General features: G+C 39.7%; 2 protein-coding genes across 3 annotated transcripts in view; one reads left to right on the forward strand and one right to left on the reverse strand.

The window, feature by feature from the left end:
• Positions 1-4,476, reverse strand: part of LOC112554296 (probable ATP-dependent RNA helicase DHX34) — a 44,773-nt gene extending 40,297 nt beyond the window's left edge. For both annotated transcript variants that reach the window (XR_003097230.1, XM_025222020.1), the window contains exons 1-4: positions 3,741-4,476; positions 2,807-2,892; positions 2,067-2,198; positions 1,821-1,912 (exon numbers count right to left, since the gene is read on the reverse strand). Coding sequence is in view for 1 of the 2 variants with exons in the window: in XM_025222020.1 (XP_025077805.1) it covers positions 1,821-1,912; positions 2,067-2,198; positions 2,807-2,892; positions 3,741-4,285 (855 nt within the window). In the remaining variant the exon portion in view is untranslated. The remainder of the gene's footprint in view (positions 1-1,820; positions 1,913-2,066; positions 2,199-2,806; positions 2,893-3,740) is intronic.
• Positions 4,477-4,648: 172 nt separating this feature from the next.
• LOC112554298 lies at positions 4,649-18,376 on the forward strand. The gene is made up of 11 exons (XM_025222023.1): positions 4,649-4,823; positions 5,577-5,670; positions 6,073-6,181; positions 7,089-7,190; positions 7,538-7,602; positions 8,430-8,504; positions 10,584-10,759; positions 10,914-11,136; positions 13,021-13,166; positions 16,707-16,875; positions 17,600-18,376. Exons 1-11 carry the CDS (start codon positions 4,780-4,782, stop codon positions 17,663-17,665), a joined length of 1,269 nt encoding a protein of 422 aa, XP_025077808.1. The 5' UTR covers positions 4,649-4,779; the 3' UTR covers positions 17,666-18,376.
• The last annotated feature ends 1,718 nt before the right edge of the window (positions 18,377-20,094 follow it).

Consider the following 20,094-nt stretch of genomic DNA (forward strand, 5'->3'; position numbering starts at 1 on the left):
TAACACCTTTGCACTCCTACAGCATACAACACCTCTACACTGGCACGTACAACCCCCTTTCCTCACCTAAGGACCCTCAGCTTGTCAACAAGCCACCCTAGACCTTAACTGGGGCGATAGTTACTTCCCCACATGACAATTTAGATAGCGTATTTAGCTAGTATTTGTGTATGTTTGTGTATTTGAATAGTATTTGTTTATTTAGATAGTGTATTTGTATATTTCGATAGTGTGCTTGTATATGCACTCACACACATGCAAGGTGAGGTGGGGGGGGGGATTGGTGTTTTACACCGTGTCAGCAACTGAGGCAATATTACGGCAAGGCAGCCAGCCCTGTAAACAGATGCCACGTGCAGAGAAAGAACAGCGTGCCCGAGACGAGAACTGAACTCTGGGCAGCCAGCCTTCACTGTATTGGTGACAGGCGCTAACTGTTGCGCCACCGGACCGCTTGCAAGGTGAGGGGAGTGGGTAGAAGTGGAATATCAACTATAACAACAGATCTTAACATGAACAAATGTGGATTTGAAGATATTTGCAAAATGGGTTTGTGGTAATATGTTGTTAACATAATGACTTATACTTAGAAAAGTTTAAATGTAAGGACAGATAAGGACCCAACAAACATGAGAAAGGTAGTATTTTTTTCTGGCAGGAAGGGGAAAGGGGATTGAAGGATGCTATTGCTCAAGCTACCTTACATACATTTCCAGCACACCTCTAAGAAATGTATTCAGTACCTGCTGTAACTTAAAAAAAAACTCCTACCTGACACCTCTTATGAAATGTATTCAATACCTGCTGCAACTAAGAAACTTCCACTCAACACCTGACCTATTGCACATTCTTTGTAGTAAGGTCTATGACAGGGGTGGGCAAACTTTTTTGTTGCGAGGGCCGCATTGCTGGGTCATGACTAGTCCAATGGCCGCACCTTGTAATTGAATACAAAAGCATACTGCTTTCTGTTCAGAATATGTGAAGAAATATTTGTGAGTCCATTCTTCATTAAAAACACGACCTTCGTTCTCAATTTTACGTTTTTTACCAGACATTTTTGCAGGAAATAACGGAAATGATTGGCCAGCTGCCTTCTTTCCACTCTCACTTCCACAACTCAAAGGCCTTGTACCACTCAAAACTACACTATTTATCCTGTCCCAGTCGAACGTTCCAGAAACTGTCCTTTGTCTGTTCCCACACCATGGTTAGTCTCAACCTTTATTTGCCCCCCTCCTCCACCAGTGGGACCAGACTTCCTAGTTTGATTAATAATTTCAAATTTGTCTCTTAGTTTACTACCCCTCACCCCACCCCCACCCCGCTTTTCGCTTTCTCCGGTGCTCTTTGTAGGTGACGACACCATAATCAGCATGCGTCCCGCTTTCGCTCCATAAACGTGTGGTCACCTTACCTAACGGCGCGTCTACATCCCCCCTCCCGCACTGTCTGGTCATGACCTTCCTAAGTTGGTCAGGCCGCTTCGTAACTCAGGTGTAACAGGCGAGACAGTTCAAGGCCGGCCATTACGTACGCAGCAGGCGTGGGAAGGGACTAAGCGTAACTTGTTTTCGGTAATATTTTTTTTGTGTTGCCAAAGGGCTTCTGCGGGCCGCAGAGAACCACTTGGCGGGCCGCATGCGCCCCGCGGGCCGCTATTTGCCCACCCCTGGTCTATGAAATGCAATCCTTGTAAAGAAGAACGAGTTTGGTAAGGCTTAGGTGATCTAACCATTTGTAAAGAACAGGGCTCAAAAGGTCTAGGCAATGATCTTGTAAAGTAGGAGTCTGACTAGATGGCAAATGGCAGACTATACCTTTTGTTTCTGTGTGAAGTCTAGATAATGCTGCAGAATGCCATGGAACTGTCTGACATGCTCTCGAGTTAATTCTTGGTCCACATCATAATCTGAAATAAATTTCGAATTTCAGCATCTCAGAAGATATTCTTCCTTTCTTCTAAACCTCTGATAGACCCTGTTCAGATATGTGAAAAAGTTCAAAACATATACACTTTACATCCTTTCCTTGTCTTTAAAACAAAGTAGCAACTTTCTCCTTACCCACAAGTCGGCCTTTCTTGATAAAATCTTCCACATCACGGCTTATAAGACTCAAGTTAATCCGGTACAGACAGTCATACTTGTTGGGTATATTCAATGTTCCTGGTATTGCATGCGATACTTTTGCAGAACCTAAAATAAAATCAAAGAATAACCTTAAAAAAGTGTACAGATCTTCATCCCCTTTGGTCATGTTTGCCAGATTTTCAGGCATTTGCTGATGCGTCTGTTTGTTTGTCTTAGGGTTGACTGTCGATTGGTTTATAGTCTTTTGCACACAAACTCCAAGCAAACATGCTTTACAAACTCTATTATTAATTAGTATAAATAGCATATCAAAGAAGTACACCACTGCAGATAAACAGAAAATTGTGAGTAACTTTCAATGCTTACTACATTTCAAAGTCTGCCAAAAGACAGTCCATGACATGACGATGTTAGCAAAGCTATCCTGTGATCTGTGTAAAAAAGCCCTACACCAAAGTGTTTGAAAAAAAGTTGTCATTTTTGTTGTCAATTACATGCAAATACAGTCATATCCCACACTTTCATTTCTCCTGCCTTGAAGGTTACCCATATACTTACTATTGAACATATATAGAGGACATAGTTTTTCTGATGGTCTGAAAATCAAAAGACAGTATACATCAAGCATATAAATGTGGTGTTTTGCAGACATTTACACGATATAAATAAGACCTCAGGCACAAAGTGCAACTCTGCAGTAAAAGAAGTGCTACCTGCAACACTCTCTTGATGTTTCTTCTTTTGATATTGCAGATACTTTTCAAGAAATGCCCAGAAATCTTCATATTCTTTTGATCCTCTGAAAACAATAAATATGAAATTTGGAACTAACCTGGACACAATGTTTTTATGATCATATGATCATTGCTAGACATGGCTATACTAACCCAACCATATAAAAAATTCACAAGGTTTGTTTGATGGTTAGAACAAACAAATATCATAGATGAGATACTGGTTATATTTTGTAATTATTCTCCTTACATGAGATTGTTTTATGATAAAATAATTCCTGTTTAACTTTTTAAAAAATTTACAAGTTATATGGCTGCACTATAAAATCAGCTATACCAGAAAGGAAGTGAAATGTTCATAGCTCATTTATTCGATCAAACCAGTTAGTTGTCAATAACAATATGCCTATAACTAAGGGATATCAGGATATCTGGTGAATTAGAGAAGGTGCCAATGTAATGATCGCAGATGTGTAGGCACTCCTGACCAATTAGATTAGTATAGTCTGCACATGTATCTTGTTACATCTTCATACATTATTGCTGTGTCACCAATAAAAGAAACTGAAAGACAATTTCTGTCGAACTTGAAAGTAACAATCACTTACATTCTCTCATTTTCTGAACAATCTCTCTCCTTGCTTCTGTGATTTTCAAATGCACTTCAGTTAATGCATTTAATCTAGTTATTCTCTTCTGTGACTCCCTTTTATAGCTCTTAAAAAAAAAAAAAAAAACCTGCAACACTCACACTCAGAAAATTATTATTGAAATTTGTAGGAAGCCATAGCCTGCATGTATCTACTGGCAGATGTGTAGCACCAAGTTAATAAGAATTAAACAAGTTGAATGCTCAGCTGTATCGTCAGCAGAAGCAAAAAAACAAATATATAATATATAAATGTTTGATCACCTTTGGATCATGTCCTTATCTCGGAAGAATATTCTGTTCAAAGAGTGTTTGTACTTCGCAAAATCAAAGTTGTAATCCTGATATTCGTTTTCTTCACTCAGACCAGAGGACTTCGGCGAAGACTTTGCATCACTTTTAAAAGGTATTGTCGATTCGCGATACTTCTTGTCTGTACCTTCAAAATTATCGTCTATTGCAGTTTTTCTAACAGGTGATGAAATCTGACTACGAATGTTTTCCATTTCTTGCGATTCCCTTTCCTCTCTTTTATGACGTTGGTGTTTTCGATCCTTGTGTTTCCTTCCTGTGCGATGTCTGTCTGCATCAGCATCCTGAACACGAGTTTGTTCTGGCTCTTCATAACTATCACGACTCGCATCTCTCTTTCTCTTTTCTTTTCGCTTGTTTCTGTCTCCTCTCTTAGAAGTGGAATCGCATTTCCTCTCTTGCTTCTTGCTTTTTGAATGGTTTTCGTTGCTCTCCGGTGCCTCTCGTCTGTTCTTTTTTTGTTTATGAAAATGAGAAGTCGAAGTAGAATCACACATTGTTATTACGCTTTTTTTTTCATTACACTAACGTCACCGTGGTACGACCGTGCGTACAACGCACATTTCCTTTCTGCACATGACACTTTATTATAGAAGTCTAAGCACGGACCTTGATTTACTAAAATAATGTTTAAGTACAAGCGTGTGGCCTCACGTCGTACTGAAACCACCAGTAGAGGGGAGGTCACTCTCTTCCCACGATCAAATCAAATAAAAATCAAGTTTGAAGAAACTGTTTAAGTTTATAATTTACTAAGGTTAAAATTCAAGTAACCACGCCAATTTAGATAATTTATGTCTTAAGAAGAAAGTTTTGTTTGTAAGTGTAAGTGTATAACAGTATTTATTAGTGTCACTCTAGACGTCTAGTGTTGGTTGACTTGAGCGGGAAACACGAATTTCCTCATACTAACCATAGACGGCGATATAAGTTCGTTCACTAACTGGGCAGATTACTGACAATACTACGCGACAGCGAGGATAAAGCAGTAATGGATCAGAAGGAAATTATCGCCGTTCTGGAGACTTCCAAAAAGTAACTTTTCAAAGAGGCGTACGATTACGATAACAATGAAATAATCTGTCATGAAGATCTAGTTTCAGTAGAGCTCAGCGAGCAGTGAGCAGTAGACAATGTCAAGCAGATGACAATAGCACATTGTAATTTAGATTAATTTTCTTTACCCTAATAGTGAAACATAAAAAAATTTAACTGATAAGGCCTTTAAAATTAAAAGAGTAAAATTGACTATAACAGAAAGTAGTATAGTAGTATTTGTAAGAATTGGCACTTCTCAGACCTTTTCCATGGCCTGTTAAGCAAACCCATCTTCTTTTTATTATAATGAGCATGCCAGAAGACTTTGATATACATATTATTACAGTGCAATCATTTAAATTTACTTTAAATATAACAATAACACTCTCCCGCACTTTCTCCTGCACTCACATTTTCCTTTATCTATCAATCCATCTCTCACACAGACATTCAAACAAATCTCCACTTTCACTCCTGCCTCTCATTTATATATTAGCTTGGGTGCAATTCATTAGAAAACAATCATTATATACAGGAATATATTAGTTTCATCTTATCTGGCAATTTTATGTAGACATAACTATGGAATTAAGAGAATACACTGCTATCAGTCATGTATACATTCTTACTGCTTTCCTTTGGACATGTTCTCATATTACATGTCTATTTTTAGTCTCATATTTTTTTATCTTTGCAATATATTCAACTCTGTCTGCAAGGGATATTCATTTCATGTGCCCCCATGTCTAGGCTGTTATCAGAGATGTCAGAGAAGAAGTTTGAGGTCTGCAATGTCTCAGTTGATGCTGAACAAACGTCATTCATGCTTAGAGAACTTCAGAAGGTACTACTATCAATTGAATTCACCATAGTTCCTGCCTATACAACCAAGTTTTTACCAGTTTTTTGGTGATATCGAGTTTTTATTTATTTTTTTAACAAGTGCAGTGGTCTTGTGTTTCTTTGGATTGTTTAAACTTGCACAGCAGCGTAGGAACTGGGGGAGGGGGGAGGCAGGAAAGGGGTGGAAGCTGCAGGGGCAAGAATGTGAACATCATTCACTGTCAGCATGAAGTGATCATCTTCCTACGCCACTGTTACGATAACTAGTCAAGTACAGCCAAAACTCTACAAAGTAAAGAATTTTTTTTTTTTTTCACTGCACTCATTACCTTACATAACTTTGATTTGGTTCCATATAATGTTTCTTTCAGAAGTGACAATGCCATATTAATTTGTTCTGCAGAAAACAACAGAGCTTAAGGACAACTTCTGCGAAATACTGACTAAGAACCACCTGATGCAGTGCCTATCTGCACACAGGACGCAGTGGCCTATGCTAGTGTCAGATGCAGGTCAAAGGGCATAGGACATAAATATTTCTGTAGATAGGAAACAGACAACTCCACTTTTGCCTAGACCAAATTGACCGCTGCTAAAATATAATAATAGATAAGAATAAAAATAATAGAATTTGTAGAGCTTGTTTGAAGGTGAGCTCAATCTGCTGTAATCTTAAGACTACAGACTGATTGTATACTCCAAAAAAGAAGCACAAGTGTCAGCAAATGGATGACACCATGGCAAATATGAACAAAATGCATAGATGAGAATGAAGAACTGAGAAGAGAGCAGAAGAGTTTGCTTGATTATGAAAAATATTTTCTTTAAGATGACTCAGCTGCTACCATTGAAAACAACAGTTTTTACTTACATACAGGGCTTGAACAACACATAGCTCGGTTAACAATGGTTGATGTGATTAGCGTATTTTCTTATCGGCAGTGAAGTTGTCTTTTGACTTGAATTAGTGTGGTCTACTTGGTCTGGGCACTGGTTAAGTTGCCTAGTGGCATTTACACCTGATAGATGCTTATTTTAACTGATCTAAAGAACAGTTTAAAAGTAATGTTATTGTCAAAGTTGCTTAGAGTATGTTGCAACACTTCTTTTAAGTACTGGGAGACTTCTTTTGGCCATATCCATTACTGCAATGATTTTGCCACTGAAAATATCTTGTTGCTTATTTAAACAACAAAATAAGAATTGTTCACTTTGTTTGCAGCTGATTGAGTTTTTTGTGAAAAATGAGTGATTAATATGAGAGAATAACTTATAAAAATGTTTATATTGTCTATGATTATTGTGATCTTCCTTTTTCTCTGTCATTTTACATAAAATTCCTGTGTCTGCATGCATGAGTGAGCTGGTGAGAGGCCATCTCTTTGAGATAAATAAGAAAATTTGAATTTCTGGCCACAGACACAGAACTGCAAAAGGCAAAAGATATTTTGCGAGATGCTAAACAAGAAGCAGAGAAACAAAGGGAGGGGATAATGCAGTTAAATGCAATTGTTGTACAAGGTTTGCTCATTGCTTCAATTGTCAATATTTTAGTGAAGTTTAATTTAAGATTAGCTGTGACTATAGTAATTTTGCTTCCTTGCCAGGATGCCAGTCATTATAATCCATTTTGTGCAGCCTATACCACTTTGTAATTCCATAATGTAAAAGACCAAATTACTCTCTTTGATATGTCATAATTGTTATAAAACATTTTAAGTACCACCTTTATGCATTGTATTTGCAACATGCTACTAGCCATGTCTGTGAATGTCCATGTCTAGACTGATGGAAGTCTGACTATTAATGTGAAAAGAAACATAATTGAAGCTGAGCTCACCATCAGGTTATTGTGTGGGTGTATGCAGGTCTCAGTGTGTATGAGCAGCAGAAGAAATTGCTGAGAGAGAAAATACACATTCTGGAAGGACTGGTGAGTATTGGGTTAGTCCCTTTCTGAAGATAAGACACTCAAGCAAGATGTGCATCTGAATCATTCATGAGACTGCATGCAGTCAGCACTACAGAAACTGGCATTCAGAGCATTGCGTTAACACATGCATTATATACCAAAATATAATATCCAGTAGACCAGTGATGCCCAACCTTTTTCGGCCTGCGGGCCATATCCATTTCAGACAGCCGTGTCGCGGGCCACTTCTCCGCAAAAATACAAAAAGGAAAAAAAAATAGAGCAGATACCATTTTTTATTAGAAACAAGTTGTACTTACCATTAATTATGTACTAATTAGTGGGATATTTGAAGTTGTTTTCCCGAAACCAACTTCTGAATGTCCGGCTGCATCGTAGAGACACCAAATCAGAGCACTGAATCGAAATGTTCGTCCATCGAAAAAAAGATTGAGAGACGCCCCTACGTGGGGATAAATACTTCTTCTTCCTTTTTTTCGTTTTTTTAAGGTCTTCTTTTATTACTAACATGCCGATTTCCTGCACTGTGGGCAGAAGTTTCGTGGGCCGGATGGCACCGCGTCGAGGGGCGGATATGGCCCGCGGGCCGTAGGTTGTGCATCCCTGCAGTAGACAAATAATCAAATAACCAGTGGATTATGTAGTTACTATGTACTTTTTCTTATACTGCTAACAAGACACCCTGAAAAAATATTTGTATAAAAATTTTAAAGTGTGTATTTTTAGGGCTTTAGCATATTCTCTTGCATGGATACTTTGGGCTTAGACAGTACTGCATAATTTTATCTTGGGTTTATTCATTCTTTGTATGTTTGACCGGTTTCCAGGTTGAAGATATGCAGAAAGTGAAGAGAGAGATCTGCGAGGACAGCAGGAAGAGGGCAGTTTGCGAGGAGCTGGAGGTCAGGGTTGGGTCAATAATTGTTTCTTGTTGAAAATAACAAAGCAGATTATTCTTATCTGAGTAAGATATTTGACTTTTCTGGAACCATATCAGGTGAATCACTTGCCAGAATTACATACCGGAAAAACAAAAGTATGTTTCATAATTGAGCTTACATTTGATATATGTTACATAAATTAGGTGGTTTGGGTTTTTATTTCTTGTTTTTGATGTATCATTTATTTGACATCCTATGAATGTGGAAATCATTCTTTGTACAAAGTCATTGGTTTTATGTTCTCTGTACAAGATCCAGAGACTTCTTTTGTTGCTTAGATTCTCCTCACCATTTTGACAAGCAGAGTCCATGTTTCACATCCATAACCCACTGACCTGTACAGATTGTACTTCATAATAAACCTGACGTTATGGCTGCACCAGACTTTGTCCAGTCTGTCTGTTGCTGTTGCGATTTGATATAAATATCTGTCGTGGAGCTGGCATCTTGTGAGAGGGTGGCTCCCAAGTACCTAAAACTGTTTATCTTTTCGAGCCATACCTTTCGAATAATTATTGGCTTTTCTATCTCCAATGGCCATGAGTTTACTCTTGTCATTGTTGGTCTCCATTCCATGTTTTTGAACTATCTGTCAGTCTCTTATTAATAAGGTTTTGCAGTCAATACCTGCTATCAGATTGTCTGCAAAGCGTAGGTTGCAAATCAACCTTCCACTGATGAAAATGGAAGTGTGCTGGCTGTGGAGGATTTCATGCTTGATGTTCTCCAGAAAAATGCTTAATAGCATAGGTCATAGGGTTACCCTTGATAGACACCTACTGTCCTGTGAAAGAAAGCTCCTAATTGGTTCTCCAGCAGTACTGCGCTTGTTTAGCTATTATACAGCATTTTGATGACTTGGATGAGACATTTGTTATGTTGAATTTTTCCATGACATGGAAAATAACATGGCCCATTGTGCCAGGCTCTGTCAAAAACCTCTCTAAAGTCTATGAAGGTCTGATAGTGATCCTGCTGATGCATGAAAGAACCTGAGGATGAACAGGAGTCCTGATGAAGTACTAAAAGACCGAAATCGAAGAGGAATGGGATAACAAATAGTGACGACAGCGAGTGAAATTAATCTGCAGAGGGAAACGAGCAAGGCGGACAAGTCATTAGGAAAAAAGTGAGAGACTGCACTAGTTAATGGAAGTGTTTATATGGACTGTTGTGAGGAGTGGTGCTAATGAAAGCGATGGTGGGTGAGTGGCTAATGATTTGGCTCCAGTGGTACACTTTTGCTGAAACCATGTGCAGTTGTTGTCAATTTGTGCATTGACTGATCCAGCATATTCTTTTTTTCCCATGGTCCTGTCTCTGGGTTTGTAGGCACCCATCTTTCCTGACAAGACGACAGCTGATACCCTTCAACTGGTGGGTCATTTTGGATCTTTGGTTTAAAACTTGTGATTTTCCCAGTGACACCATGTTACCATCAGAATTTGCTGTAGGAGTTAACTCCCTCAGCCTTTATCTTTCCCTTGGTAAGGGTGGCGTCATAGAGAGAGTGTCGTTTCATTGCCCCATATAAAGAACATGAAAAGCTGTTAAGACTGCGCCATATAGGGACCTCTTTCTCCTTCCTTGCAGGATGTTCTTCAGTCCCTGTTGACTGGGTGAGTCACACACCGAGACACTGGCAGCAATCACTAAATTGCTCTTGTTCTGCGGGAGGCACAAAAGCATTTGAACAGTTTCATTTCTTTGGTAGGTCAGTGAGTTCCTAAAAGGTGGATTCCCCTTTACTGCTAGTGACCAGAGTTTTCTTACACACACACTAAAAAAAAACATGCACACATATACACGCGCACACACACACGCGCGCACGCACGCACGCACGCACGCACGCACGCACGCACGCACTTGCTACATTTAGTAATTAAAAGGTATAAAACAAATAATATGATTGTAGTTGGCTTTTTTTTTTTTTTTCTTCTTCTTCTTCTGCTTCACTGCTAGATTTTCTATAAGCTGAGCAAACTAGTCAGACTAGAAACTGAATAATCTTCTAAGATGAAATCACTGACTTCTAAACAGGAGAAAGTCAGACATACACAAAACCTGCAGCTTCAATGTCAGATGAAGTTGCTGGATGCAGAGCAGGCTGTTGAGCAGCTACAAATGAAGATTGCCAACAAGAAAAGGAATTTACTTCTCTTGGATCAGATGTGGGATAATGAGGAGGAGAAAAGAGACAGAGAGCACATAGAGAAGTAAGCTTTACAGTAGGACTGATGTTGAAGTGTTACAGTAAGACTGATTTCAAAGTAAACATTACAGAAAGACTGTGATGGTAAAGTAAGCATTACAGTAAGGTTAACTGTTAGCATATGTGCTACTAAAAGTGTACATTGTCTGTCCTTGCAGGTTGCAAAAGTGTGATGCCACAATACAAGAGTTAGGTAGAGTAGAGTGTCAGGTTGTTGGTCCAGAAAAAATTGTGCTAAAATTCTCCCCATGTCCATCACAAGATCTCAAAATGACTCAGGGGATTGATGAAGACTTTGAGAAGAACATGGTTCCTATGTTGACCATCACTTTGACATTTAAAACAGATGCCTTAGGATGTGTTTACATTGCCGATGTCAAGGTAAGCCTGCATGCAGGATTTTTTTTTTGTTTTGTTTTGTTTTTTGCTGTTTTTTTTTTTTTAAACCTCTAATGGCCGCTTAAGTCCATACTGATGCCAACCGAAGTTTCACTATTTATATAACTCAAGCCGTTTATCTGATTATTCTGAAATTTCTTGACTTTTACATTTTAGTGATGGATGAAATGAATTTTCAAATATCTGCAAAATTGTTAGCGCAAATTAAAATTCTATTGTTGACCATCGGTGGGGTCCATATGGACCCTGGATATAAATGCCTCATGCTTATGTATGAATTCCAAGAAATAAACATCAAAATTTTTCCCCTCGCCTTCCCTTGTGTGTGCCTGACCTCATGTTACTTCTTACCTCAATGTCGAATTTCGCATGCCGTTCATTTAGAGCCTATTTTGGTGTTCATTTTCCCTCTTTCTTCAGTCTAGAAAATGCCTCGTGTAGTGGTGGACTCTACAAAAGTTGCTTCCTTATTGTACGATGATGATAGTAGCGATTTGTAACATCATTATAAAATGGATGAACAAGGAGGGTGAACTAGTTTATGATTAAAACTGGAAGAAGATGACTAATGATGAATTAGAGTGCTTTATGAGTGTAGTGATTTGGGCTGGCATCTATAAAGCTCAGGATGAACCGAGAGAACAGTTGTAGAGCAAGAAGCATGGAAGAGCTATTTTTCCAAAAGCGATGCCCAAAGCTAGATTCCTTTATTTGAGAGTGCTTTAATTTGATGGATGTTTCTGAGCGATGTCAAAGATGACCCAATGAAAATCAATCTCTGAAATATTTGATGTTTGGGTAGATAACTTGAAAGAATGTTACGGACTGTCAGAAAATCTTCCTGTTGACGAACAATTAGTCACCTTTGGGGGCAGTTATCCTTTTAAACAAAATGTTCCTAGCAAGCCAAAGAAATATGATATAAAAAAATCTGGGTCTTCTGTGACATCACTCTGCCCATTCCTGCCCTAGAATCTTAAATCCCAGAATATTTAGAAATCAAGAAGTCAGATCTGTAACTTTAACATCCTCACTTTCCTATAAACCATTGCGGCCAATAAGCCACTATGCTGTAAAAGATCAGGGCTGGACATTCGAGTCCTTTACCATGGATTAATTTCTTGGTCTACTGACAGAACATACAGGTGTGGAGGTCACAGCAGGCTGTTACTAACAGAACACACAGATGTGGAGGTCACAGGCTTAGTCTACTGACAATACATACAGGTGTGGAGGTCACAGCAGGCTGTTTATTGACAGAACATACAGTGTAGTATACTGTCTACTGTGGAGGTCACAGGTTTACAACTTACAAGGTGTCACAGGACTAATAACAGAAGGTTCTTTCTGACATGGGATTTCTCAGCTTTATTTACAAACTTAGATGATGGTCTCGAGTGATGTCTCTTGGACCATGTCACATGCTAGCTGGACAATGAGCACTGTGGACCACCACTAAGATTTTGCCAAGATGGCTGTAGTTCACCACAGGTCCAGGGGCTACCTAGGCAGGCAAGCAACATTGGTCTGTGTTAGGGTTAGACCAACACAGCTCAGTCATTTCAGTGCAGGAGCAAGTACATTGACCCACATTCAAGGAACACAGAAATCGCAGACTTACCCAAACATTGCCTGGTCGACCAGACCGCCAAGGCTGCTTGCCAGTCTAATGCTCAGTTGCAGTCACCGGTGTCTATCGTTGATGGAGGGACCATGATGTCAGACTTAAAGCTTGTATTTAGTGATGACAAGGACAACGATTGTACTCTAGTAAGAAAGAAACATAGCAGAGTGTTTCATTGTAGAACAAAATAATACTGAAAAATATGAACACTTTGGAGTACTGAGGACTGGGACTGGTTGCAGAGTGACATGGAAAGTCTTGACATTGGTGATCTGTGGCAAGAGAAGAAACTAGGATGGGACGATCTGTCTAGTCTGGTGCTGGCAATCAAGACTCGTTGGTTTTCCCATATTCCACTCCTTTCTGAAGTCCACAGACTCCGTAATAGGTAAGTTCTCTTTGGCTTTATTTTTTTGTTGGCAAGAAGGAATATTTACATGCTTTTCATAAAGGGGTTTTACATTTATGTACAGAATGATGATGTTCAGGCTTTCATTCCAACTCTCCCTGACACAGGGATTATAGATTATAGTGAGCTGAATAGTGGTTCAGATAAGGAGCAGGCATGTTATAAAAATATCCAGTATTCTGGAGTATTCTGGCTGAATATGGTATTTGGATTTAGGAATAAGAGCGTATCTAGGCTCAGTCCAAAGCATTACTTTTCCATCTTGCCATGAAGTAAATTCTACATGACTGTGCTGACCTGTATGCACAAATGCAAGACATTAGAAATTACCAAGACTGCACAGTCCCTCAATATCAAAGAAATCCTCAGTAATTATACTTAGATCTTAAAAATTAGTGACTAGAGGGGAATTTTTAACTTTTATAGATATAACTTTCTATAAAGTTATAAACTTATCATTATTTTTATTTAGAGCGTTGAATCATAGTATTTATATTTATTTTCATATTTTGAAGATTGTTTTTTTCAGAAAGTTTCTCACTTTTTTTAGGCTCATAACCATGTGTTTACATGAGATTGCAACCTCCTTTAACCTTTGCATGTACAACAGCTTGGAATCACTTTTTCCTTGCAGCCTGACAAAGTATCAAAATAATTCTGTTAAAGAAGAGAGTGTGTGTCTTAATGCAGCACATTGGGGGGTTGCTGAATTGTCAGGGTATGTACCATAATAACAAGACATTATATTTTGACATACTTATCAGTTGAGGTCAACTAAAAGACATTGGTTGACTTACTGGGGTGGGAAAGTACAAGATGGAGGAATGAGAGGGTTATCTCCACTTCATATACCATGCCCTAGACATGGTGCACCACATAGTTCCCTGCCCTATAGACATTAAGCTACATGGATATTTTACTGTTACCTTTACATCTAACTGAGTAAAAACATGTCTACCTGTCACCTAGTGGTAATTAAAGGTGGAACTTCTTCAGACCTTTGGAAGAAAATAGTTTCACCCATGCAAGGGGAGGTAGCAGTATACCCGGTGCTGACAGCTAGTGGTCAGTTGTCTCCAATTACTATCCCGACAGGTGGGTGGGGCACTGCCGACTACCCTAGCAATCAAACGTCTTTCTCACCTGACCAGTACTTAAGAATGATAATAATAATGCGAACATAACACGCATTATCATGACCAAGATAGATTGCACTCTTTGCACAGACCAATAATGATAATGGTGAATGTGATGTGGAAGAAAGTTCCACTGCTTAGCAGCTCAGAGGGAGGACGCCCATAGTCTATATTTGACTGTCTTTGTGGGAGGGAGGGATATAATGTGCGAGTCTTGAGCAGGAAGCTTGAGATGCCATTGAGAGTACCGAGTCTATGAATGAGAGTAGTGTGATCTATAGTATCAAAGACACCAGACAGGTCTAATATGGAGAAATGAGATTCACCTCTACTCAGAGAAGACAAAATGGTTGTCACCATAAGCAGGGCAGTCTCAGTGCTAGGAAAAGGGCAATAAGCAGACTGTGATGGAGAAATCAAATTTTCAGAGTTAAGATAGGATAGAAGTTGCTCGAGAAATGCTTTCTCGAGGATTTTGGTAAGAAATGGTAAGTTTGAGACTGTTTAGCATGTTGATGTCAAGGGTAGGGTTTTTTAACAGCGGTTTCACTGAGGCTATTTTGAAGGTAGATGGGAAGATGCCAGAGGACAAGCAATCATTTACTATTTCTGTGAGGGCAGGGAGTAGGACGTCAAGATAGTCTACCAATAGTGGGGTGGGAACTGGATCCAGTGGATGAGTTGTTGGGTTTGACTGAAGTATGATGGTCCTAAGCTCACTTTCTGAGATCGGCTGAAAGAAAGCAAAGGAACACTCTGGCCTTGCCAGATCATCCACGTGGTCAGCAAGAGTTGAAGGGTGCATAGGCAGTTGATCAAGTTTAGCTTGAATGTCAAGAATCTTGTAGACAAAAAAACTTGCTGAAGGCCTCAGACAGTAAAGCAGGTGCCATGATTGTAGGCAGTTGTGGCCTGTTCGTGCAGCCCAATAGATGGTTGCACATCCTAAATAGGCTCCTACACGATGAACAAGTACTGATGTGAGCATGAAGGAATGTAGCTTTGACCGAATACACAAGGTGGATGACTACACTCTTGGCAGCATTTAGCATCTGTTTATGAACAGTCAATCCAGACCTACACCACAACCTCTCAGCTCGTTAATGTACACACAGCAGGAGCATGTGCTGGGGTATCATGGTGTACGTTGGGATGAACGTGGGTACACACAGCAGGAGCATGGGCTTCCAGCATGGAGTGAACAAGGGTCACAAGCCTGTCAGCAGAGGTTGAGGGGCTACTTTGGTTCCCAAGTCGTCATGAAACGTAAACATGTCCATGTCACGAAGATGGCGCAGAGTGTGAAACACTGGTGTCAGTGCTGATTGACTGACAGATCAAACCGCACACAATAATGATCTTGAAATCAATGATAATGAAAGCACATCCGGACAGTAACCATGCGTATGACATAAATCTACAGGTCTGTGCACCACCCAGTCCATGATATGATTTTTTTTTATGTGAGTGGGCTTGGTGACTGACTTGGTGAACAGACATCAAGCAGATCTGTGATCCTTTTGGTTTTTGGTATATGGACGGTTATTTTCGTCAGCATGAACATTGAGCTCACCTACACTGAGCGTGTTACTGTACTTGCTATAGGGTTTGAGAAAGGTGAGGTGAAAAGGCTTCTATCTGAACATACTGTTATAGTTAGGGCTGAATGTATTCTCAAAAAGAAGAAAAATAGAATGTAAAGAAGAGAAGGATGAAGTTATGGAGACTTTTGTTTTCACACTCTGAATCTGGGAAATGACGGTCTTTGTCCATCTAATGAATTCATTTTCCAAAACATTGACATGAAATTTCCACACAACCTAAGGCAATTACCCTTGGGTGTGATATGTGTGTGGATTGTGGGGGAATGCTGGCATGTGTGTGTTGTTTTTGCTTTAAGGTTAAGAACTTTCACTTGTAGGCTATTTTGTTTTGTGAGGGAATGGGTGTATGTGGTGCATGCATGCATGTCTGCACATCCATTCTAGTGTCTCGATATTACAAAATATTTCAATCCGATAGTAATTGCAATTATTTCTACAACTATTCTGAGCTATGAATAATATACACATTGATTAATTCACATGGTTGCCACTAGGTGTAAAGAAATAAAAATGTTAAAATAAACAGTAGTGTACCCTTATCAATACCTGATGAGTGATCCACTCTTAGTGTAGGGCACAAAACATCCAATTTATGATATGCTGAACATGACACTATTGACATTTTGACAGAAATTAACTTACCTGTATGGACATATCTGACAAGACATTACCTGTACTGATAAATCTGACCAATGTTCTCTTCAAGACCCTGAGAACTGTTAGCATTGTTCAAAATCTGTTTACAAAGCATAACTTGATTTTATCTGCTTTATTTCCAGATTTGCAGTGGACTGGATTCAGAAGGAAAATATTCTGCGTGTCATCATGGGAAAAGGAGGCAACGTTGTTTGCTCCCTTGCAATTCCTCCTTCATATCCAAAGCAAGGAGAGGTTACTCTTGCTAACATCATTGGTGCACCAGATTTTGAGGAACCTAGCAGTCTGAAGGTATTTTATTTAAATATAAATTACAGAACTCTTGAAGTTGCAATGGCTGGTTGGAGAGGTTTATGTATTACTGATGTATTTGTATGACTTTATATTGTTGATAAATATTCAGACCGGTGTACAAAGTGCGAGTATGAATTTTGTTAATAATATGAAAAAGTTGATTTATCTAGCACTTTACCTCAATATTGCACACAAAACTTCATTCCAATTAAAAGGAAAAGACGAAAAGTGACGGAGAGCTACTCCCCTCTAGCCATCTAGGTCAAGGGACATCATTCTCTGCTAGGTTATGTGATCACCTTTAAGTTGAACCCTTACAGCTTCAGATAGATCAGTGGTTCTCAAAGTGTGGTCCACGGGCATGAGTCAGGTGATCCGCAGCTGACAGTCGTCATATGTCAGCAAAGTGATGTTTAAAGTGATGCATTCCTCGCATTAACATTTTAATTACAAAGAACAGGGTACATAGTTTTATGTCAACTTGTTACTATACTACTGTCACAAAAGGACATTTAGTTTTGAATTGTAATGAAACAAATGCGGCAATTTAAATTTGAAATTCATAGTACAGAGTGATTTTTAGGGCTTGGTGGTCCGCCATATTTTTTACTTAAGTAAAGTGGTCCGCGGTCCGAAATACTTTGAGAACCACTGAAATAGATGATAAAGTGATCATCAGATGGTCTAGTTAATACCCCGCCTTTTTTTTTTTTTTAAACAGCCACCTGCCAGCTGTGGTCTTGAAGACTGGGTGCTGCACTTGGAGAAGATATTTGGAAAACCATAATGCATAACAAGAAGGGTTCAGCCAGAATATAGATTACCATATAGACAGTGGCCACCTCTGCAGACTGTCAGATATTACAATATAAAGGATGTTGGACTTGCAGAAGTTTGGTAAATCATAATGCGTAACAGGGAGGTTGCAGCCAAAATGTAGATTACCATATGATGACAAAGTGTCAGATATAAAGGGGAAGGCAAGTGAATCAGCACCTGAGAACTATATCAGTTACATCAGATGGTTTGCCACTTTGAAGATGTGCAGCCTAACTTCTGGAGTGAATTAGGATTCTGGAATGTTCTCGTTTGGTTCAAAGACTCATATTGTAGTGAGTAACCTACTGTCCTGTTGCTCAGTATGTGTAATGAATACCAGGAACTTGACTTTTGACACCTTCACTGACACACCACCCAGGGAGTGAAGAGTACCCAGGCTTTGTGTAATGATGGGGGTGGAGGGGCAGGTGTGGACTAGCGGGTGCTAGTGACCGAAGGCTGTCAACCCCAAACATCCTTTACTCAGTTTCAGTCTCTCCGCAAGATAAATCATCATTATTTAAATCTGTTCCCCAGATTTCTGTGATGACCTGAGACTCTCCGTGTCATATGATGACCTCCATCATCTCTCTCTCTCTAGCCTGCTCGCTCACTTACTCTTTATTACAAAGAAATGTGTAGTTGACATACAGGAAATACACAGTATATTTTTAAGTTGCTGCTTTTATTGGCTCAAGTATATTCTGTCTGTTGTTGTGTTGTAGACAATCTGTATTTACACAACCCTCTGATGACTTCAGATGAGCAAGCAGGGTCAGTCCTACCTGGTTTGACCCTGTGGACCGAACACACATTAACCAAGAAGGTTAAAGCTGTAGTTCATAAGGATTGTCTTGAAGTTTAAAGTTAGCGCGTGCTATTTGACACTTTAGTTTCTACCTGTAAGGTTTTATACATTAATATAAACTTTATATTTATGTACTTGAAGGTTGTTCATTATGGGACAGACACGTACACTTCTCGTCGGCTGTCCACTACCTACGTGGACAATGGTGGAGAATGATGCATGCTGCCTTTACTTTATGCCGAGGGTAGGCTACTTATGGTTTGATGTCGAGTGTTGATGCCCTTAACGGTCTTCGGTCACGTCAGCTTATACAATGTTTTTTAAATCATCGAATTGGCTGTGTGTGCAGTTCAGGCCTAAAAGCTCCCAGAATTATTCTTTCATGGACTTTGACAGGATGAGCAAATGAAACAGCTTTGGCTGGTAAAAAGTAGTTTGGGCTTCTGAGTTTATTTGTACACGTGCAAACATATCTGTGTGTAGCATGTGTGTAGATATGTTTGTAGATGCCATGAACTCCTCCATCAGGACCTAGTTACAAAAGATGGATTGTAGTGACTTAAAGGACAGCAGTAGCAGGCAGGCTGGGGTAGTGCATGTCAAAAGTGTGAAGACCTTGTGGTGAAACTAGTTTGACCCAATACAACATAGTTTTCTGTAGATGATTCTCTACTCCCTGCAAATATTGCTATAAATTTCAAAGTGCAGAGGAAGTTTTGCTGTTTACTAAATGACAGTGTCTGATGTGCCACTGTGATGTCAGGAGTACATCAACAAACAGCATCCTACATCAACAAACAGGATCGGGAAGCAAGGATACACAAGTCATGGTTACACATGCATCATTTACTTCCTATCTTTGTCATGTCTTTCGCCATTGCTGAGACAGTTGCCTGTTACCCTGGTGTCAGATGAGGGTAGGGGGCTGTTCCAAGTGATGGGTAGAGGAGACAGCCGACCGTTGATCAGTTGTTGGTGGGAGTGCCAAGTTTTCCTCTTTACTGCCACCGTCGTTCACTTGCTGGTTGACAGTCTCTGCCACAGCTACCAGCAGCCAAAGGTTACTAAGACAACACTGGTTGTAGAGGTTTGTGATGTCACTGCAGCAGGCCATGTCAGCTGTGGTGATGGCAAAGTCTGACGTCATGGATAGAGCGCCACCACCACTCTATGTCTGCCATATTGTGGTGAGACTGAAGGTCAGTGGCAAACAAATTCTCCCTTTGACCTTCACCACCTAAAGACTTCCTTTTTCTGGAAGAGCTTTGGTTATCGACTCTCTTTACAGACTTCTTACATGGGTGGAATGCTAGCTGAGACGATACATCCTGCAGGTCTGCAAACGGATCGGGTCAGTCGCATCGGCCTGCTACAACTGGGTGGCCCTGTGGCAGAGAATGATGCCATGTGGAAGGTTCAAGCTTCCGGTTCACAAATGCACCGTCACCGGCACTGCTTTTCAATCTGCCACAAAATGTTGTCTGTTCTTCATGTCTCTGCTACTTCTTGATTAGAGCCTGAGAGTAGCCGTTGTCTTGCTTCTTATTTGTGGGGGGAAAACTGAGTGACAGTCATACCCTGGACTGGAC

The sequence above is a fragment of the Pomacea canaliculata genome, linkage group LG13 (assembly GCF_003073045.1).
Source record: "Pomacea canaliculata isolate SZHN2017 linkage group LG13, ASM307304v1, whole genome shotgun sequence".
Lineage (NCBI taxonomy): Eukaryota > Metazoa > Mollusca > Gastropoda > Architaenioglossa > Ampullariidae > Pomacea > Pomacea canaliculata.

Excerpts from the sequence above, each read along its gene's own strand:
- LOC112554298 (XM_025222023.1), top strand. The coding sequence starts at position 4,780 with ATGGATCAGAAGGAAATTATCGCCGTTCTGGAGACTTCCAAAAA. Across the intron at positions 11,137-13,020 it reads TTTACATTGCCGATGTCAAG|AGTGACATGGAAAGTCTTGA; the intron begins GTAAGCCTGCAT and ends GACTGGTTGCAG. Across the intron at positions 16,876-17,599 it reads AGGAACCTAGCAGTCTGAAG|CCACCTGCCAGCTGTGGTCT; the intron begins GTATTTTATTTA and ends TTTTTTAAACAG.